General features: G+C 57.9%; 6 protein-coding genes across 6 annotated transcripts; 2 read left to right on the top strand and 4 right to left on the bottom strand.

The window, feature by feature from the left end:
- Nucleotides 1-2,299: 2,299 nt before the first annotated feature.
- E0L32_001735 (uncharacterized protein) lies at nucleotides 2,300-4,813 on the top strand (the record flags this gene model as incomplete). The annotated part of the gene is made up of 1 exon (XM_031135847.1): nucleotides 2,300-4,813. The coding sequence occupies one exon, from the start codon at nucleotides 2,300-2,302 to the stop codon at nucleotides 4,811-4,813; it is 2,514 nt and encodes an 837-aa protein (XP_030989871.1).
- A 901-nt stretch (nucleotides 4,814-5,714) lies between these two features.
- Nucleotides 5,715-6,925, bottom strand: E0L32_001734 (uncharacterized protein; the record flags this gene model as incomplete). Its single annotated transcript, XM_031135846.1, has 2 exons — nucleotides 5,715-6,493; nucleotides 6,661-6,925. 2 exons carry the CDS (start codon nucleotides 6,923-6,925, stop codon nucleotides 5,715-5,717), a joined length of 1,044 nt encoding a protein of 347 aa, XP_030989870.1.
- Nucleotides 6,926-9,574: 2,649 nt separating this feature from the next.
- Nucleotides 9,575-11,674, bottom strand: E0L32_001733 (uncharacterized protein; the record flags this gene model as incomplete). The annotated part of the gene is made up of 2 exons (XM_031135845.1): nucleotides 9,575-11,481; nucleotides 11,578-11,674. The coding sequence occupies 2 exons, from the start codon at nucleotides 11,672-11,674 to the stop codon at nucleotides 9,575-9,577; spliced, it is 2,004 nt and encodes a 667-aa protein (XP_030989869.1).
- Nucleotides 11,675-12,398: 724 nt separating this feature from the next.
- Nucleotides 12,399-14,081, bottom strand: E0L32_001732 (uncharacterized protein; the record flags this gene model as incomplete). Its single annotated transcript, XM_031135843.1, has 1 exon — nucleotides 12,399-14,081. One exon carries the CDS (start codon nucleotides 14,079-14,081, stop codon nucleotides 12,399-12,401), a length of 1,683 nt encoding a protein of 560 aa, XP_030989868.1.
- Nucleotides 14,082-16,210: 2,129 nt separating this feature from the next.
- Nucleotides 16,211-17,280, top strand: E0L32_001731 (uncharacterized protein; the record flags this gene model as incomplete). Its single annotated transcript, XM_031135842.1, has 3 exons — nucleotides 16,211-16,375; nucleotides 16,467-16,687; nucleotides 16,773-17,280. 3 exons carry the CDS (start codon nucleotides 16,211-16,213, stop codon nucleotides 17,278-17,280), a joined length of 894 nt encoding a protein of 297 aa, XP_030989867.1.
- A 483-nt stretch (nucleotides 17,281-17,763) lies between these two features.
- E0L32_001730 (uncharacterized protein) lies at nucleotides 17,764-18,727 on the bottom strand (the record flags this gene model as incomplete). Its single annotated transcript, XM_031135841.1, has 2 exons — nucleotides 17,764-18,448; nucleotides 18,609-18,727. 2 exons carry the CDS (start codon nucleotides 18,725-18,727, stop codon nucleotides 17,764-17,766), a joined length of 804 nt encoding a protein of 267 aa, XP_030989866.1.
- Between the last annotated feature and the right edge of the window lie 2,755 nt (nucleotides 18,728-21,482).

Genomic DNA, 21,482 nt, shown 5'->3' with positions numbered 1-21,482 from the left:
AACGGCGGCCACAAGCAAACAGACAGACAGGGTCTCGACAAAGAATTAAAATTGCGAGTGTGCAGCGTTGGAGGCGATGGGTGGACAGACTTGGTCGTCATGGGTGTGTGTGGTGTTGGACGAGGGGGACACTTTTGGGGGGGGGAGTGTTTGCCTGGGGGCCCTTTTCCATTTGGGGTTTGGTTGGGAAGCGCAGAGCAAAAAGATCAGACCAAAATGCCTGCCAGTGCAGGGCCAGGACTCGCCATTCCACTCCGTTTTCTGACAAGGCCGTCCAGGCCGTCCCACGGCCCAATCTCGCTTGTGGAGTCGGCTGGCGGCGATGGTGCTAAGAACGGGCACCCGTATCGACCATTGCCCAATCACCACCGCCGGTTCCTGGCTGCTTGGCCGGGGTCCCTGCAGCCGGCCGCTGGTGATTGGACAGACGCACCGGACCTTGGATGGGGGCTCTTTCTGGCCTCTTGGCTTCTTGTACAGTGAGTGGAGCTTGAAGACGAGCGGAAGCGTTGTGAAAATGCAGGTGAACAGACCATTGATTTTTGCAAGTTCCCTTCCCGCCGAGATGGCGTAGATAGCGGGTGAATAGCGCCGTTTGGGGGTGCTCTGTGCGCTCCGAACCCTGGAACTTTGCTGTTCTTCAGCGAGCTAAAACAGCGTGTCATCGCCTAACGCACAAGAGGTGTCCAAAGCGTTCAACTCCACCAGCACAGCACCATCACCATCACCATCTGTAGTTAGGTTAGGTACGTAAACTCCATCATTGATGGCCCCCATGGCTCTACTTTTCCCGTTTGTGGCTCTTTTGGCTTGGTGGACTAGACCTGGCCAAGTCCAGCAGCATGTGCACTCTGGCTTCGGTCTAGCTCCCGAAAGCACAGAAGACAGAAGAGAGAAAACACCCCGAGTTCGTATTCAGGCACAGATTGTGCCAAAATGCCAAGCCGCGCCCCAAAATTAATAGCGCCCCCCTCCCCCCCCCAACACGGGCCACGCGAGAATCGCACCCTAAAATAACAAAGCAAAACCGGCCGCATGCTTCACGACTCTGTGTGGAATGACCTGCAGGCAGTGGTCGGCCACAAGGTCCAGCCATTCCATCGTCGTTTGCATGCAGAGGCACAATTATCGAAGCCTCGCATTTCAACGTGTGCTACCTACAGCACGGGAGCAGTGCAGTTGGCCTGGTGCGGCGGGCAACAGTCGACGTACGGGTGCGGGAGCGGATGCCCGCAGGTCCTTTAATGTCGTCCTCACTTCGGACCAGTCCATCGTGGCAGGGTCCGGCTTGCTTGCTGTTCTGCAGCCGACAAGGTAACCGTTGCTTCGCTCCACCACGAGTGCATGGTCTAGAGCGTGTCGAGCGTGTGTTTCCTCTGCTGGTGCACCACCCCTTGCATGCCTGGCTCAGGACAATCACTCAAGGGTCCCCGGGGCCATTTGGGGTGGACGCCACGCCACCGGAAGCGACATCGACAAGACGGGATGACGATAGATACCTGGTCGGCTCGCTGGGTAAACTTTGTCGTCTCGGTACATGCCTTAGTTCCCGATGCTTTACCTTGCCCAATTCTGTTACAATGATAGAGAACTTGTCTGCTTAGAATTCCCCAGTACCGATGCTGGGTTGCGGTAACATCCTGGGAATGACATCTCAACCTCTTTGTTCAGAACAAATCATGTGGTCATCCGGATGATTGGTTCCCCGTCAGAAACCTGACGAGCAAGGTTGTTTCCAAGTTTTTTCTCTCTTTTTTGCGGTTGTTCATTCACGCACTTGTTCGCCCGTCATCTCATCAACTCGGTCCTGTCCAGCAGAATCTGGGAATCCCGTTTCATGATTATCTCATAGGAAACAATAATGAGGCAATGACAACAGCAACCTGGCAGCGATACACGGCCACGTCACTGTCCTGGCGCAGGCGTGTACTGTTGGCCACGCTGTAATAGGTAGGCTCTTTTGACGTCCACACCTATTGTATTAGCGCCCCTGATTGCGGGGGAGCTCAACAGAATGAACGCAACTACATGCTAGAACCTCAATAATCTTGCCATCAGGGGCTTGCCATGGGAAGCTTCTTGTCACAATATGCAAACAGATGGGATTCCGATCATCAAATTCAAAACTCGCATTTCATGAATGCCTTTGATCTCAGCACTCACAGTGCCATGACCGCATCGCAATCTTGAAGCCCCTCTCTCTTCCTCCACACACAGACCAAACTGTGATATCAATAGACCCCCAGAACATTTGATCATTGATAACTCCCTGTGGACAAACCCCTTCGGAGACATCACCATGGGGAGGCTCTCGCCATCGTCGAGCCGCTCGTCGCTGCAGGTCCTCACCCCGACGGCCTACATGGAAGACGACGCGCCGGCGCACGCGCTCTGGCGCTCCCGCGACGACCCCCGCACCTCGTCGACGCAGTCCCTGGTCCCCTCCCTGGACGAGGCCGGCGCCGGCGCCGGCGCGAGGCGCACGCTCCTGGTCGTCTACGTCCACGGCTTCATGGGCAACGACAGCTCCTTCCGCTCGTTCCCGGCCCACGTGCACGGCTTCCTCCGGGCCGCGCTGGCCGAGACCCACGTCGTCCACTCCAAGATCTACCCGCGCTACAAGACGTACAAGGCCATCGAGGTCGCCCGCGACAACTTTGGCGACTGGCTCGCGCCCCACGAGCACGGCGACACGGACGTCGTCCTCGTCGGCCACTCGATGGGCGGCCTGCTCGCTGCCGAAGTGGTGTTGATGGTTCGTTGCAAAAACTCCTCTCTCTCTCTCAAGACACCATCACGCATGATTACTGATATACAAGGTCAGCCTCAAGAAGATCCGCAAGTGGACTACCCCTTTCAGCACCGCATCCTAGGCACGATATCGCTCGACTCGCCCTTCCTGGGCCTTCACCCGGGCATCATCGTCTCCGGCATCGCGAGCCTGTTCCGCAAGGCCCCAGAGCCAAAGCCAGATGTGGCGGGCGCCGCCTCCCAGGGCATGGACGGCCTGACCCTGAACCAGAACGTGTCCGGCTCGATCTCGCCAGACCCGTCGCTCTACAACGAGATGACCTCTCTCTCGGGCGTCCAGTCCCCGGCAAGCTCCAGCGTGCTGTCCCCCACCACCACCAACAACAACACCGCGACGTCGTCGTCGTCATCGTCGCAGGCGCAGGCGCAGAGCTCGTCGGACCCCTACTTCAACCCGGCCTTCTTCAACGACCGCCTGCTGCAGGACCGCGGCTGGTTCAGCAACATGGTCCACTTCGCCAAGAAGCACCAGCCCGAGGGCATCGTCAGCGCCGCCCGCCAGCACATCGTCAACCACCTCGAGTTCGGCGCCTGCCTGGCCGACTACGTCGGCATGAACCAGCGCTACACCCGCCTCCGCCGCCTCGAGGACGTGGACGACTTTGCTACCGCGGCGGCGGCGGGTAGCAGCGGCAGGAGGGCGGATGTTGCCCGCGTGCGCTTCGTCAACTACTACACGCTCTCGACGGGGCGGATCAAGAAGGACGACAAGGACAAGGGCAAGGACAAGAGCCGGAGCCGGAGCCCGTCCCCCAGCGGCGCCGGCAGCAGGCCCCGGGCGGGCACGCATCTGAAGCCGGCTGAACGGGCCTCGGTCGGAGGAGGAGGAGGAGGAGGAGCAGCAGGCTCGCCGTCTGCCTCGGCGCGCAGCTCGGTGGACGGCGGCGGCGGCGGCGGCGGCGGCGGCGGCGGGTCGGCCTCGCGGTCGTCGTCCACGCCGAGGATCTCTGTCGAGGACCACAGCGACGGCGCGCGGGTCCAGGTGCTGGAGACCATCTCGCCGGCCGCCGACGGCCACCCGCCCCCGTATTCCCAGACCGACCCCCTCCGCTCGGGCGGCGCGGAGGGCAATGCCAGCGCTACCCCTGCTGCGGCGGAAGTCACCGGAGGAGAAGAAGAGTCGCCCGCAGACCCCAAGCAACAACAAGATGCCACACCAGCCGACCCGGAGGAACCCACCACCAGCACCACACTCAGACTGGCACCGCCGCCATCGTCATCATCGCCATCCACGTCCGTACTGCTTCCCCCCATCCCGGACGCGCCGCCCCCGCCGCAGCTGCCGGACCTGGCCGGCATCGCCGACAAGGACGCCCGCAAGCAGGCCGAGAAGGAGAGCAGGCGGGTGCAAAAGGCGTACGACAAGGCCGTCAAGGACCGCGACAGGGCCCTCCGGGAGCGCGCGAAGCTGGTCGAGAAGCGGGAGAGGCGGGCGCACAAGGAGGCGGAGAAGCGCCTGAGGGAGGAGCAGAAGAGGCGCGACAAGGAGGACAAGGACAAGGACAAGGACAAGGACAAGGACAAGGACAAGGAGAGGAGGCAGAAGGCGGCGCGGCGGCAGCAGCATCAGGTTTCAGCGGCGGCGGCGGAGGAGGAGGAGGAGGAGGAGGAGGAGGAGGAGGAGGATAATACTGCCACGCCGTCTTCGGCGACGGGGTCGTCGTCGACGGCAGCGGTCGACCAGCCGCCCGAGGGCGAGAGCCACGCGGCTACGGCTACACCACCACCTGCAGGCGGCAAGCCCAAGGCCGAGGCCGAGAAGGAGAAGAAGAAGAAGCCCCCCAAGGAGCGCAAGTTCTGCACCCTGCCCGGCAAGCGCAACGGCGCCGCCGACGAGACCTGGGTCCCCATCTACATGGCCGACACGGACGAGGTCGGCGCCCACTGCGGCCTGTTCTTCCCCGGCCCGCAGTACGACAGGCTGGTCGGGGACGTGGGCAGCCGGATCGTCAGCTGGGTGCACGAGGATGCGAGCCGGAGGGCCATACTCGAGCTGGATTAAGTTCGTAAAAAGGGGAGGGGTGGGGGAATGAATGCATGCATGCATGGTGGCAAGCAAAAGGATGGACGAGATGTAACAAAATACCCCCCTTTTCTTTTTCTTCCTTCGTTCTTTCATGAACAAGTAATTACATAAACTTGTCATCATCGTGGTGGCCAACATGTCAGAGCAGAGGCCAGGCCAGGGCAACTGATTCAATGCATTTGTTTTTTATTCTGATTGTTCTGCATGCGAGCCTACTTGAACTTAACAGAGGCATCAAGCCCATCAAAAAGGGGGCCAACGAGAGAGCCAAAATGGCCAAAACACAGACCAATACGCAGATTCACCCACGGTCCAACTCTGTGCGGGTATTTGAAAAGGGGAAAAAGAAAAAAAAAGCAGTTGCATCTCTCTCTGTATCTTACTTTTTGAAGAGTGTCAATGTGAATACCCTCTCCCCTCATGCTCTTCCGAGTAATACGACCTGTATCATCAAAGGCAGAAAAAATAAATAATTTAAAAAAAAGACCGCCTGAAACGCCATGCTAATGTTTGTCAAAAATTTTGGTCGGAAGATGTATATATCTTGCCAACACAAACAGGGATGTTGTGCTGGCCCTGCAGAACCACCACTGACGCAACATCCAACAACGAGGCTTTCGCCTCAAAAGGTTGCGTGATCGGGCTCGTCGATACTCGTGTGTCCTCTCGGCTGCTGTGGCTGTGAGAAGCTGCCGCTGTTGATTGCTCGAATCGACGACGACAAGGTTCCTCGGGTATCACCCCCTGCCTATGTATAGAGAGTATCGAACGGAGCTATCCGGTGTCTGCTTCTGGTGGCGAACCCAGTCTCGGTTCACCAACCGCCCCGACCCCCCCGGGCACGGGCACGAGATTCGTCTGAAAACTCGGCGTCTTCCTAAGCCCCGACCATCCCTGGGCCATAGCTCTGCTGCCGTACTGGCGGAGTAGAGAACTGGGCAGGTCCAGTGTTCTGCGGCGTGTCAGTAAAGACTCGAGCAACATCAGACAGGCCAGTAAGCACCTTCTTCCTCCTCTTCTGGCCGGCGCCCTCGCCTTCGCCAGTAGAGTAGCCACTGTTTGCACCTCCGTCATCGTCAGGGAAGCCCTCTCCGTATCCCTCGAAACTGCTGTCTCCATAGCTCCGCTTCTTGATACTCCGACGAGGTCTGCCATCCTGGCCCAAGGGCAGTTGACCTTTGGGCCGCGGTACTCCAGCGCCGGAGAAGTGAGCAGGAGTGTTGGGCGCCGTTGGTCTCGCAGAAGACGACTGCTTGCTTGCGGCGGCGAGCTTTTCCGACGACAGGTCGCCCAGCACTGAACTGTCCCAGACGTCCTTCCTGATCGGACCCTTGGCCATCGTCATGGCCTTCCGCAGGCTGGCCTGTGTCTCCGCCGACAGGCCTAGCTCGATCTCTCTGCCCTTGACGTGGCGCATGTTCCATTCTTGCTCGGGCCAGTGAATCAGAGCCATGAAGCCATTCTCGTCGTTCAGCTCTCTCCTGACGGAATCGAAGTGGCCGTTGACACCGAGCTTCTTGATATGCCCCTTATACGTCTTCCGGATGGCGTTCTTCTCGCCGTTGGGAAGCGTGCGGGCTACTTCAGCGGCAATACCCGTCAGGTTGAAGACCTCGTAGAGGTCGTCAGAGACGTTGGGAAAGGTCGGCGTGAGCGCTAGCGGAAGACAAGGTTAATCTCAAACAGATCTAGAGAAAAGATATTGATTCCACGGGAATAAGGGGGTCACATGGGTCACATGGCGGAAAGAGCTTGCTAAAAAGCATTGTCCATTGTCGTCCTCAAGCGGGTGCGGGTGTGCCATGGAGAGAAGGGAGTCTTACGAGTTTGGCAAAGCAGGTATTTCTCACCGACATCCTGGTGGAGGTCTTTGATACCAAGTCTGCGATCCTCGATGTGGACTTTCTTCTGCTCTCGATCTCCGAGATCGTCAAGCGCGCGCTTGCGTTTTTGAGGCGAGTCGTCGCCCATGGTGACGTCGTGAGGGGTCTCGGCAGGGAGGGAGCTACCGTTGACGCTGTGTGCGGGCGTCGGCAAGGCTGTGGTGATTGAGGTCATTGAGCTGTTCATGCTTGAGAGAGGCTCCATGGTACTGGGAGACAATTGCGAGGGACTCTGTGGTGTCTGGGGGTGGAAGGACATGGTCGACTTTGTGGAGGCGGACGAGCCGAGGGATGAGAATGGAGCAATTTTCTCGAGCTGCGACCACGGGCCGGTCGGGCAAGGGAGGCGAGGGAAAAGTCGGTGATGGGGAGCGCGATGGGCGACTGTATCGCTTCAGTGAGATTCGGCGATGCAGCTGATGGCGGAGAGTCGGCGAAGTGAGGCTCGAGTGAGCGGTTTGTGGTGGCGAGAGTCGCGCGAAACCGCCGACGGCTATCGCTGTGCAGGCCCCGTTTCCCGCAACATGCACTCGTCCCCAACGCCTGCAGCGGTTGAAAATCGTGATACGGTGAAATAGAATAGCGAGCGAATGCGGCGGCGACAACGGCGATATGTGTCGAGTGTCGCGAGAGCGGTTGGCGTGCTGGCCGGTGGTGGGTGAGTTCGGGGTCGAACCGTGGTTTGGGTTTGAATGGGGGAGGAAATGAAATGGAGTGCTGGGTCAAGGCTCGATGATGATCAAGTGACAAAGAATGGGGAGCCACGGAGGACACACAGCAGAGCAGAGCAGAGCAGACAAAGCGGGCGGCGGGCGGCGGGCAAAGTCAGCGAACAAGCGAGTGACTGGAGCCAAGCCCCCAGCCAGCCAGCGGGTCAGTCTGATCCATGGATGGGAGGTGGATGACAGCCCTCCCTGAAGGCAGTGGGCTGCGGGCACGCACCACCACCACCCGCCTTTCCGCCTAACAGACACCAGTCACACAACGCAGCGCCGCGCAGAGCAGCGCAGCACCGCACATCAGCACTCCCTTCGATCGGATCCAATCCAATGGATTCTTCCCAGCACGGCGTTTTGTTTGTGCACTGTGTAAAGTATCCCCCCCCACACGCCCTCCTCCAGCTCTTCATCTTCACGGGTGCTTCAGCTTTAGCGTTCCCATTTCGTGTTCTGCCAATCGGAGCTCTCTTGCCAGCTTCTTCTTCTGCTTACGGCCGCTCAAGCTCGAGCCATCCTGAGCCTTGAGCCATGAGGCGGGTAGGGTCACAGAAATAATCCTGGTCTGGCGATGAGATGATGAGATAATAATTAGACACGGTGATTGACCTTTGAAGCATCCCAGTGCCGGTTCTGCTATCCCAAGTCCACACTGGGCCAAGATCTTAGTTAGGTACAGCCCAGTTTGCACAGTACGCGACTCTGCCGAAGGGACAGTGCCCCAGGCGCCACCCCACTGATCTTGATCCAACCTCGACTGGGCGGGCCAGAGTGCCAGGCGTGCCAGGCAACCGGTGCCACAGCCGAGCTTTGACTTGAGTGTGTGTCTAGATCAAAACATAACTACTTGTACAGCTGAGTACCGGGGCGTGGTATCACGAAGGCTACGAACGGCTTGTACATCGCATAGAGCTGCGGATCGACATTGACAGGCATGAACTGTCAACGGCTACTACTACTGCAGCAGCAGCCGTTCGAAGATTATTTGCTCCTTGCCTCGGATAATGGTGCACGCGAGTCCCTGCCAGATACTGGTGAGGCTTAAAAACCCTACCCGCAAGCTCAAAATAGCAAAACTGGACATAATGCAGGGTAGCTCGAACTTGGTCTTGAAAGCCTCCCGTTCTCTGCATCGTAATATCGACATGATTGGTACTTTCTTTGAGAAGCAGATAAATGAGCTAGCTGCGCCGTGATGGAAGCAGAACGCGCCCACCAGAAGACCAAATATCCGAACATCGCCAGCACCTCACACGCCACACAAAACAGTGTACCTATACAGCTTCTTCGAGTTTCCCCAGCCGCCATGCCAGCGATCTGCTCAAAAACCCCCTCGACGATTTATAGATGTAGGCATCGCTTTCCCCAAGACGGTATTGTTGCTTTTCCTCCTCCTTCTCCTTCTTCACCACACTCCAAGCCAGGGAGCGTTGGCAATGAAAGAAAAAAAAAGTTCTCTCCATCGAAAAAGTGCTTCCGATAAATGGGGAAAAAAAGGTGCCAAAAATTCCCTGCCAGGCCGAAGCCCGACAGGAGTGGTCATAGTATAGTTTTCAACTAGCAAAAACGCAAGCTCGGAATAATCCTCACTGCTTTGCGTCACGCCCGTGCACTAGGATGGAGAACCAAAAGGGGAAGAAAAATCCCAAAAGCTCGGGGGCCAGGCGGGATATTTATACCGGGCTCGGGTGGCCCATGCGAGCCTGCAAATCTGCTTTCTGCCGCCGGGCACCGCCCTGTCACTTTTGTGCCTGGTGAGGTGGGGCACACACTGGACGCACGTGCCTTCCGGGCCTCGATTGCGACTTCACTAACACGAACAATAGGCAGGCACAGCCCAAGCACAGGCAGGCGCATCCCATTGCTCGGAAAACAGTCACTCGGCCTCATTCAAGATGAGTCAAGATCAAAAATTGGGAGTATGAGGCCAACTTGTACAGCTGGATGAATCTACGTCATATCATAAGTTATCTGGTGAGGCTGATCCTCAGATAGTTTCACTTTTCGGGGCTGAAGTCACCCTGACACAGCTGTAGATCTGAGCTTCCAGGGAGAAGGAATCATTTACGTCCAAGAATCATGTGGCATATCATTAGAGTACCAACTAAAGCAGCACCAGTACCCGAAGCAACTTGGATCTAACTCATTTCCATCATGCTGCTGTTCCCCCTGTCGTCATCGTCAAGCACCGCCCGTCGCCTGCCACCACCACCACCACCACCACCACCACCAACCATCATCCGCTCCTTGCCTTTCCCCTTCGCCGCCGCCCCGTTGCTGGCAGCGTGCCTCCCTCCAGCGCCGCCGCCGCCGCCGCCTGCGATCCTCGCCCGCGCGACCTGCCGCTTCTGCAGCAGCTCCCTCTCAAAGCCCACCATCTCCGCCTCGACGGCGCCAGGCTCCTCCCCCGCGGCGCCGGGCTGCCCGACCCCGAGGTCCGCGTCGGCCGTCTCCTCGAGCGCCTTGTTCAGCAGCTCCGTCGCTATGGGATCCTGCGGGCTGATGGCGAGCGCCTCGTGCAGCACCCGGACCGCCTCGTCCGGCTCCCCCTGGTCGAGGTGGATGAGCCCCTTGGCGCAGAAGACGGCCGCGTCCTTCCCGCCCTGCCGCAGCACCTCGTCGAACTGCTTCAGCGCCTCCTTGAAGAAGCGCATGCGGCGGTACGCGTGCGCCAGGTTCGTCCGCGGCGCCAGCCAGGCCGTCGGGTCGCTGTCGATGTCGTCCGCCACCTCGAGCGCCTTGCGGAACATGAGCGCCGCCTCCTTCGGCCGGTCCTGGTGGTAGCACACGACCCCCATCTCGTTGAGCAGCAGCGGGTCTTCCTTGCATAACCCGTACGCCGTCTTGAGGAACTCTTCGGCCACCGTCATGTTGTTCATCGCGTGGTTCTGCATCCCCAGAAAGACTTGCGGCAAGTGCGTGCCCATGAAGAGCCGGGCTGCCGTCGAGTAGGCCGAGATGGCCTGGTCATGCTCGCCCTCTGCGGCAAAGGTATGCGCGAACCCTATCCACGCAGGTCCAAAGTGAGCGTCCATCATACTGGCCTTGCTAAAGTAGCGCCGCGCCTCTGCGACCTTGTCGATGGAAAAGTAGTAGATGCCCACGGCCAGCCACGTGCATGGCTCTTCTGGATGGTTGTCCGCCAAGTCGTGAGCGATAAGGAACAGAACGTTCTTTCGCCTCAATTCGTACAGACAAGCCAGGTGTAGAGGGTATATGCTAAAGTTGTACTTATCGTCGTCGAGAATAGAACTCGTGATGGCGAGCGCATCCTTGTATCTACACTGCGTGTATAACAAGTCTGCACGGGCCAGAAGAAGGTCTGGATTCGTGGCCAGGTTGTAGTGCGAGGCCAGGCATTCCGAGGCCGTGGTGAATGCCTCGGGGTTGCGGTATTTGGATAGTCGAGTGCTATAGAGCATCTTTGTGAAGTCCGCTGCCTCGGAGGACACGTCGGCGTCGCCTTCGATGGATATCGACTCAAAGTTCAGGGACTGCAAGAAGTCCCACTCCTCGTCCGGCGCCATCAACGAATTCTTGGTGAGCTGGTGAAACGCCTCGAAGCACTGCACGTCGATGCGCACAGCATCCTTGTAACAGTCCTTTGCCCGGTCAAAGGCATTCTGCTTGGCGTAACATATGCCTCGCAGATAGCACATGCCTGCCTCGTAGCGTCGGTTCGCGGCCTCCTCTGCCGCCGTCTCGTCCTGCACCGGAGTGCCTACCCTCTCTGCTGCAGATTTCGCAGCGCCATTCTTGCTGCGTTCGGCCGGCGCAGCTCGGCCGGAGGAGGAGGATGATGTGGTGTTGTTCTGTGTCTTGCGCTTGTTCGCTGCCGTCGGTATTAGGTGTATGGGGTTTCGCTCGCCGAGCACAGCGAGGGCTTCGTCGAAACGCGATTGCTTCACGAGGCAATGGGCACTCAGGTAGCGACAGGAAGGGTTGCGGGCAATCAGATCAGACTTGGACAGCAGCGACTGGGCACGAGTATAGTTGCCCGTCGCGAAGTGGACCTGTGCGAGCCAGAAGGCATCTTTGTCGTCGCCTGAAGAAAGGTTTATCGGGTCAGTTACGATGCATTCGTAGAAGATCATGTGGTCCTTGAGTCACCACCGCTTCATATGTAGATCCAGGGACATACCGGTCAAAGCGAGCAGTTTGTCGCCGATGAAGATGGCCGACTCGTATTGCGCCTTGTTCAAGGCATCCTGCCGCCAGTCCCGCAGGAATTTCTCCATGGCCGTGGACCGGGGCGCATTTGCATTGACCGGGAGTTAACCTGACTATTCTCTTTCAGAGCATTTTCGTGAGAGCATCAACCTGAGACCTAAGGTAGCTGGATCGACGATGAAGCCAGGAGGAGCCCTCCAGTGCTGCCGTTATCACGAGTAAGTAAAGATGGTGGTAGCGGTCGTTGTGGCGCGTCGCGTCTAATGGAAGACTGATGTCAACTGAATTCCAGAAATGGATGTGCCCCTCAACAGCAACAAGCGCCGGGCAGGCGTGCTGTAAGGCCTGGGCTAAGGACCCACTTACAGCAGCCCTTCGCTATTATAAAGCATCGACTGGCACAGGGATGGGCTTCGACTTTGAGAGGAAATAACGGCACAAGAGGAGAGTCATGCTTTCCATTTTACTGAATGTTCCTTGCTTTTGGTTGATCTCTTTTCGTTCTACCATGGCGAGAAATGACTTTTGAATTGTATGTTTACCAAAACGGCCCTCAATGCAATACCAATAACCATAAATACATTATGGTACTCCGTAGTATATACAGATCTAAAAATGTACAGTGAAAGGCACAGCTTCAGTGTGCGTGATGACGATAGCTGTTTACGGCAATTCGCAGCGCCCTCGGTCTAATGTTCTCGAGTGCTCGAATCAGCGTTTACAGCACCTTGTAACTTGCCTTGCCTCCAAGGAGGATAATCGTAAACACCCGCTCCCCATCCATCTTCCCTCTCACCTCCTCTCCAGCGTCGAGTGCAGCGTGTGCTGCCTCATAAGCGACACGCAAATCGTCGCCCCGACGGCGCAGCCCAGCGCGAGGAACCACACCCCGCGGAACGCGTCCATGAAGCTGGCGATGACCCCGTCGAACCACCCCGGCGGCAGCCGCCCGAGCTCGCCGAGGTCGTCCCGGACGCGGTTGATGACCTCCTCGGCGCCCGGCAGGTCGCCGAACCGGTCCCAGAGGCGGTCGCGCAGCAGGTTCTGGTAGACGGCGCCGGCGCAGGTGATGCCGACGGTGGCGCCGACAGACCGGAAGGCGTACGTGGCCGAGGTGATGACGGCCTGCTGGCTGTGGTCCACGGCGGCGATGCACGCGAGCAGCGTGACCGTCAGCATCATGCCGTACCCGCCGCCGATGAGGAAGAAGGTCAGGAAGGGCTTCCAGTCGGGCGAGTGGGCGTCGAGGGTGGCGGCGACGGCGGCGCCGGAGGCGAAGACGAGGAGGCCGAATATGCCGAGGCTGAGATATCGACCGGTGCGCTTCATCAGGATGCCGCTACCAACCGAAGTGATGGAGACGCCCAGCGAAGAAGCGAGGACCCGCAGACCGGCCGCGGTGGCGGAATGGCCCAAGACCTGCAGATAGAGCGGGATGTAGAAGAGCAGCATCATGGAGGCCATAGTACCCAGGAGGTTGGTGAAGCAGGCGGTGAGAACCGTGCGCTCGACTAGAAGCCTGACAGGAATGACGGGCTGCTTGCTGCCAGACTCCCACCAGACAAAGACCAGAAGGACGACGAACGACAGCGGCACGCTAGTAAGGACGAGCGGATGGGACCAGGAGACGACATTGCCGCCGGCGTTCAGCCCGAGCAGGAGCAGCACGAGAAAGGTGACGATCAGGAAGACTCCGCCAAAGTCGATGCGCGAGATGAGCGACTTGTTTGACACCTTGGGAGGCACCTTGACCAGGAAGAAGACCAGGATCGCCGAAATCACAACCGGAGGTACTTGGACGAGGAACGCAAGCCGCCAGCCCAGGGCAGAGTGGTCGTTGACGAGACCTCCGAAGACACCGCCCAGCATGGAGCCGGAGCCATAGGCAATGTTGCCGATGCCCTGGATGATTCCTCTCTTCCTCAAGGGAACCAAGTCCGAGGCCAAGAAGGTCGAGATGGACATCAGCCCGCCGCCGCCGATGCCAGCAACGACACGGCCGAGGATCATGACGCCGTCGCTCTGCGCCAGACCGCAGATAAGATTGCCGATAGCAAAGAAGACATTGCTGAACACAAGGCCGGGGCCGCGCCCAAAGATGTCGGTCAGGCGTCCGGAGATAGGCTGGCACGCCGCATTGGCAATGAGGTAGGCCGTGGCGAGCCAGGAGAGGAGGCTCAGAGACTGGAACTCGCTTGCGATGGGGGCCGAGAGGGTGGCGATGATGCTAGCGTCAACGGCGCCCAGGAACACGCCAAGGTAGGCAGTACCAAGGATTATGGTAAGCCGGGTCGTGGAAAGTTCCTCGGCCACCAACGTCTCCTCCTCGTCTTGACCGTCGCCGCCGTTGGCAACCGGAGCCGTTTTAGATTGTCCGTCTAAGAGCGGCGTCCTCTCGTCATGCACGGCTCCATTGGGCAGGTTGGCAGTGATATGAGGCTGCTCCTCGTCGCCCACGCGACCACTCGGCTCCATCCTGAATCCTTAGGGAAGGTTCCGCCGGAGTAGAAGGCGAAAGCACTTATCGGCTACACAGTCTGCGATAGGGCTCGCAGAGTCGAGCGCACCTCAATTTCGGAGCGTCGAGCGGATGGTTGAGAAGTCAGATTTCCGGGACGTTGGAAGGAAAAGAAAAATCTAGGAAGATCGGAGAATGCGGAGAGATAACAAAGTACCAAAGGTCTTAGAAATGAGGGAATGAGGGCCCGGCGATGTTCGGTAGCCCTTGTCCGACGAGTGCGCTAAGCCTAGGCCGAATCCAGTCTCCAGAATCGGCGTCCGCCCGACTCGATGCAATGCAAGTCGTCTATCGCAATATTCCCGTCAGCCAACTCAAGAACGCGTCGTAGTTGTGCGTTCCGTGGTGTCGAATTCTAGGGCTTGGCTTGATAATGTATGCTTCACCTTGCCAAAAGGAGTGGACGTGTGCTTGAGAGTCATGGACATTCCCGCAATGAGAAGAGTCATTCACCACACATTTGGCTTATCAGGTGCGGGATCGGCGATCGGCGTACATTTGCCGGTCGCGGGGCATGCCAGACCAAGTTGAGCGAGCATCCTTTCAATCTGTGGACTGCGAGGAGACTATTTTCGAAGAAGACAATATTGGGAGGTGGCAGCAAGAGTACAATGATTGAAGATGACGTCTTCAGGAAACAGCCATGTTCAGCCGGTTGGAAGAATGCCAAGTCTTCAATGATATCAAACCTACCTGGGACTGTTCCCCAGAGCCCCGAGCCAGCCAGCCCGTTGTCTTGGGTTCAGCGAATCCGGTAACTCAGTCACATCTCAATAATAACCAGATTCATTGGCTGTCTCCTTGGGGTCCTTCGAGACAACGTAGCGCACGGTTGGGTATCTCTCTCCATTCCATGAACTTTGAGGGAGACCTAGTCCAACCTTATTTCACTGTCGGGATTTGACTGGAATGCCTCTGGGTAGCAGCCCGGAGCTTGAGAGTTTTCGCCGGATTGAGGCTTAAAACGTCATGACAAGAGACGAAGGATGCCCTGGCCGGACTCTCCGCTTGTGGGGGGGATCCCAGTTGAGGCGATGCAGAATGTGTCCTTGTAGAGTCAACAACGTGGAGGACTTGCGCAGCATCTGGGTCGTCAGCAATTGCGAAACCATGTGGCGGGCCTGAGAACATTAGCAAAGAATGTGTTGTGAGATAGGTAGGTAGCATTGCCAAAGCCGGGATTTGAATTTAATAAGTATTCAAGTAAATACAAGTAGATCGATACAATGATACCCTTTCTGTTCGTTGGAAGCTTTCCGTTGGTGAGGAGAACAAAAATAGCACCGTCGTGGTTTGCCATCCGGTGGTGGTCCGGCAATCGAATCCGCCTTATCGAGGGTGCTAAGGGTCCCGGACATTCCCACTAGAGTTCAGCCGCTGCCAAAGCCAACGGTGCGATTGGGTGCCATGGAACCACCGCTTCCAGCGTGGCGCAGGGCTGCGGCCACTAGCATGAGCCCTGAGACGGCTCACTACCACGCGCGGCGACAGCTTTCGTAGGCCCGGCGTGGCTTTGCTCACCTTTGGGAGGCCCGGCGCCAAGGCTGGTAACGAAAGTACTTCATCCTGGACCAGCAGTGCAGGTTTCAGGTGGTTGAGTGAGCCGCTATGTTGCTCAGCAATGATAGGTGCGTATAGGTAATTGTTAGCATCGAGGTATCTGTTGATGGGCCTGGGTCGCCATGCTGACCCCTGCTCGCACCCGCCAAGACGTCCAAGAGAGCAATAAACACACAAGCCCGGACATCTTGCGCAATCTCTCAAAACCTCGACGGCCAGAAAACAAACACGTCTCCTTCCCGGCACGACCATTCACTCACCTGTCTGCTCTCCGCGGAGTTTCTCGCTTGCCACCGAAAACAAACTGCTCCAACGCACCTCCGAACCCCCCATTCGCCGCGGATACGTTGCTACCCTACGACGTCAGTAGTCCAGTACGGAGCAAGCGGCTAGGTCGTGATCCACACAGCCTGCCCAGCAACCCCCATTTTCTTCAAGGTCTCGAATCCATCATCGTCAACACAACTGTCGCCATCGTCCTCGACAGCAAAACAACAGCCAGAGCGCAGAGAAAGCAGTGCCCAAGATGTGGGACGAAATCGAGTTCAACCCCGAGCGCGTCCCCTTGACGAAGCTCATCCTCCATGTCTTGCAGTTTGTCATGAGCTTCGTGATCTGGTGTCTCGAGATCGCCGTCTTCAGAGGAGATGGCGCAAAGATTGACGGAAACAATGGCTGGACGTTCGCGGTGGTAAGTCGCTCTACGATGAATACCTGTTCCCCGCCACAAGAGGCTGCCGCTCCTCTCCGCAATCCGGGATCTGACATGTGCATCTTCCCAGTGCTTCCTCTCCATACCCGCCTGGATCTATCTCATCGGCGCCCCGCGCTTCCCGAGGACACGCAAGCTCGCCGAGCCGCACGCCATGATCATCGTCGACGCCGTCTTCACCTTCCTGTGGCTCTCGGCCTTTGCGACACAGGCCTCCTACAACACCAAGGACTCGTGCGGCAACCGCTGCAGCATCAGCAAGGCCATCGTGGGCCTGGGCGTCATGATCTTGTATGTCTCTCTCCCCTTGCCTCCGCTGAAAGTGTGCGTCTCTTGGGGCCCGCTCGGCTAACCGTTGGCGATTGTCCCCCGGCAGCCTGCTCTTCTGCGTGACGACCTTCTTGAGCATCTACACCCTCAAGTACTACCAGTTCAACGGCCACCTGCCCGGCTACGACCGCGGCGGCGCCAACAAGACGCAGAACATCGACCCGGACAAGGCCGCCTTCTCGATGGCGCCGCACGACGAGGAGGCCTACGCCCCCGTCAACATGAACGACCACGACAACGACGGCCACCACGCGCCGGCGCCTCACGACCCGCACGACCCGCACGCCTTCGACACGGGCTACGGCTACGGCGAGCCCACCCAGGACCCGTACTCGTCGATGGGCAGCCGCCGCCGCAACGACGACGACAACCCCTTCGACGACCGGAACAAGTACGCCGTCCCCGCCGCCGGCGAGGGCTACGGCGCCGGCTCCTCGAGCTACTCTGGCGCCGGCGCCGGCAGGCCGTACGCGAAGCCGGCCGTGTCCGAGTACGACGACGACCAGCCCGTGCAGTTCCCGGCGGGCAACTATGACCGCACTGTGCAACATTAAAACGGACGGACGAACGAGTGACGTGGTAGCTGGGGGGGAGTTGGGAGGTGGATGGGTGTAAGACGGAACGGATGGATGCAAATTTGCTTTGGACACTGCAACTATAGAAACACAGCCTTGGTAAACGGGTGCTCGGTCCCTTTTCCAAGCTACAGGAAGATAGACTTGAAAGGGGGCCTATTGGGATTATGGGCCACATGCTTTTCCTCCACGGCGTTGATAGGTCATCAGATACCATGTATATTCATGAACAAATTTCCTATATGCTCTTCCTCCTTTGACATGGGTTAGACGCTCAACCTGTTCGTGAAAAAAAGGCTGCTACCGTGCCTAGCCTTTTTACCGTAATTCACCGGCTCTTGTGCCTGTGAAATAAGACAAATATATAAATGTATATACACACCGTAAACGCCTGGGAATATGCTCAACTAAGAGGAAATGACAAACAAGCTTGTCTCACCACCCCCCACACCCCACACACCCTTAGTCCTTCCGCCACTTCTTGATCCTCTTGGCGATGTCGGCCGCCGTCTGCTGCATGGGGTTGAGCCTGCGGTCCCGCGCCATGGCCGCCACGTCGTCGCCGTGCCGGTCCACCAGCCGCTGCAGCCACTCGACCTCCCTCCCGCTCTGGTGCCGCGGCGTCCGGAGCACGGGCCTCCGGGCCTCCTTCTCCAGCTGCCGTATGACCTCGGGCCTGCCGCTCTCGTCTTCCTGCTCGTCCTCGCCCTCGCCCTCGCCCTCCTCGCGGTCGCTCAGCCCGCCCCACTCGTGCTCCTCCGCGCGGCGCTGCCTTCTGCCTGCTGCACCACCACCACCACCACCACCACCTTCCTCCATCTCCGAGTCCGAGTCCGAGTCCGAGTCCGAGTCCGAGTCGAGCTCGTTGAGCGGGTCGGCGAGCGGGTTCGGCGCCCGGCCGTCGAGCACGCGCACGATGCGGCCCCGGGCGTCGCGCTCGACGCGCACCTCGCGCACCGCGCCGCCGACGCTGCCCGACGTCGTCGGGTCGATGGTGAGCGGGTCCCGCTTCGGGCGCGCGGCGTGGGCGACGGCGCTGCCGTCCGGGGCGCGCGTGAGGATCGGGTCGCTGCCGCCGGCGACCTTTTGCAGGCGCGTGGCGAGGCCCAGGCGGCGGTAGTTTTGGGTGAGGGTCTCGTTCTTGTTCCTGTTTTTTGTATGTTGTATGGGGTTAGCGGGAGGGGGGGGGAAAAAAATCAGAACTGGCTCCCGTGTAGGGCGCAAATCGAGGATGAGGGAGGGAGGGAGGGGGAGAAGAGAAGTAGTGAGAAGAGGAAGAAGAAGAAGAAGAGGGAAAGAAGACGGACCAGTTCCTCGCGATGATGTCGTTGCCCAGAGGGTTGAGCTTCTTCTTGGACTTGTTGTGCGTCTGCACGGTCGCCCGGGACGACCGGTTCTTGCGCTTTTGCCTCACTGAGCGGCCCATTCTGGCTGTGTTGTGCTCTTCAATGGAGGGTGTGTCGCTGCTACAAGCCTCTCTCTATCTCTCTCTCTCTCTCTCTCTCTCTACGGTCGATTTGGAGATACACTCTACCGCCGCTTCCACACGATTTCTGAAATTTTTGAGTGGGGACCTGGTGCTGATAGCGATAAGATAATGTTGAAGCTCATTCCGGGCTTATCAGCACGTGGGGTACCAATGGGTCTCCAGTCCAGAGTCGGGAGGCCTTCCGAAGCTCCAGGCCGGCGATCCGTTCACCGGGCGAAACCCCCTCCCACACACCGGCCTCCAACACGAAGCCCTGTCTTGTGGATGTAATGTTGTGTTGTGTCGCTCGTTACATCCTCTTGATCATGATCATGAATCATCGATGTCAGCGCTTATCTCTATCTCCTTTTCAATCCTTATCCTTATCTAACCATCCCGGGCTTCCTCTTATCTCATCGAGATTTCCAACTAACATTCTCTCGCTCAGTCTACATCATCATCAGGAGACCTCGGGATGCCTCCCGTTGCGGCCCTCCAGCCCACCGCAAATCCTTGCATCTGCCGCCCGTCAACTGCAGTAGGGGGATCTTGGCTGTGGCGCAAAAAAAAAAAAAAAAAAAGAAAGGGTGGGAAGAAAACAAGCTCCCAAGTACAAGCTGTGTACATTACCTACCTACCTTACCCCTCCTCTCACACAGGTGCGTATCCCGTCTGCAGGTAGGACTGGGAGGTACCTTGGGTAGCAGCGTTCGGCCGACCTGAACCGGTGCAGAGCTTCTAGAAGCCTGCAAGTCGTTCCTGCAACATCGCGCAGGTGTGTGTGTGTGTGTGCGTTTGCGGCCGCACGCCAATCCGGCTGGTCCGCGATCCGCCCGCTTTCTTCCTGAGAGAAGAAGAAGAAAGCAATGTATTTCCATTTCTCTTGTCGTGGCTGTCCTATCGCATTCCATCCTCTCCCCCCCCCAGTCGACGAGGGAAGCTGTCACAAATGCACACACACAGACACCACCACAGGGCAGTTGAGGGAGTTGAGAGGGAACTCCACCGACGAAGAGATACTGCACTGCAACCCTCCGTGCAGCCAATAAGCCCGCAAGCTCGCCCACTTCGTCGACTTGCTCTACCTGTTGTTACTTGTATAGAATGTGTCTCCTCGCAACCCTCCCCCCTCCCCCGCAGCCATTGATAGCAAAGTGACAAGGGGAAGAGGGAGGGCAGCTTTCGCTTCCCCCCAACCAATGCCTCCCCCATGCTTCTCTCCATGCCGCTGTCCTGGCTTGCATTGCTGCCGGTGCGCACCCGGTGGCAGGCACATCTGCCTGTCCGACCTGCCACATTCCGTACCTGAGCCTTGCTTCTTTTGCCTTTGCGGGGCCGCCCAAAGGGGCCAGCCACACTCTATCTTTTGGCGTGCGTGGGCAGAAAGAAGCTCGCAACTTGGGGAGGAGAAGAAGGAAAGCATTGGAAAAGGAAATTCGACACTTGGACGCTTTTGGTTACCGAGAGGTGGTGGGAGGGAGGGAGGGAGGGAGGGAGGTGCATGCAGGCTTGAGAGATATGTGTAAGGTGCGTGTGTATGTGTGCTGTAGCCTGTGAGATGTATGTATGTATGTGAGTTGAGATTCGAAGGATGTGATAGTGATGATACAATCGCCTCTCGCTCACTCGCTCGCGGGGCAGCGCACAAGTCTTCCGGCCGGCCCTCTTCCCTCCACGGCCCCCTCCACCCCCCTGCCGACAGGAGCATCCTCCGATGGCTGGGTGGTGAGAAAGGAGGGGGGGGGGGGGGGCCGGTTTCTTCGAATCTACAAGTACCTCGAAGTTGATGTCAGCGCTTACCGGGGTGGCAACTGCGCGCTCGGGGTTTAGAGGATTGAGGGAAGAGGGAGAGAGAGAGTAAGCAGATCTGCGTCCAGAACCTGTCCGTCCGGACTGGACGGGCTGAAGAATAGGGCTAGATGATGTGCTGCCTCCAACCTCCACCCCCCCTTCCCCCTCACCGGGCGGGCGATGCAAGGCCCCGGAAGGGAGGTGTGCTTGCTCCCTGCCTTGGTTCCTGCGGCGTGGTGCAAGCGTTCGTCTCTCTGTGTATGTGTGTGTGTGTATGTGTGGTTGATAGATACTAGTGAACGTCACCCCCGAGACGAGAGATAGATAGGTACACCAAGGAGAAAGGAACGGCTTCCGTCGGCAGCTAAGGGGGCAGGCACTAGGAGGGATTGATGCCGCCGGCTCTTCCGTTGCGTTCGGCTCCGGACGTCTATTGACGGCTGTCTATGGCAATTTCAAGTCAAACCGCGCGGAATTGCTTCCACACGGTATTCAAGATGCTTGCTAGTAGCCGGGAAGTTTGGAACCATCATCAGTGGAATTGGGATGTGTGCACATGTTTATTCAATTGATGGGAATAGCTAGATCCTAGTAGATCCAACCATCAAAGAGTGCCTTTGCTCCAACACTCATCATGGCAATGCCTTGTTTCTGATTTCGCTCCGTCGACAACTCCCTCCAGAAATAATTGAGAAGAACTGCCCACCCAAATGAGAGAAAAACAGACAAAAACAAAGGACCACCTCCCTTGATAGGGATGAGATGTATGCTATACATGATTACAATGAGAACCCCATAACTCCATCATAGTTTCTTCGTGTACTCCATGACATGTAAAAAAAAAACACACCTTGCCACACTCTCTCAAGACAAGATGTGATGATCGTGGTTCGTAAGAGGGAAAGCCCCAACCCCAACCCAC

This window comes from Thyridium curvatum (genome assembly GCF_004353045.1).
Source record: "Thyridium curvatum strain D216 chromosome Unknown NODE_7_length_750237_cov_83.650653, whole genome shotgun sequence".
Lineage (NCBI taxonomy): Eukaryota > Fungi > Ascomycota > Sordariomycetes > Thyridiales > Thyridiaceae > Thyridium > Thyridium curvatum.
The sequence above is the reverse complement of the archived record's forward strand: the minus strand, read 5'-3'. Positions and strand labels throughout refer to the sequence as shown.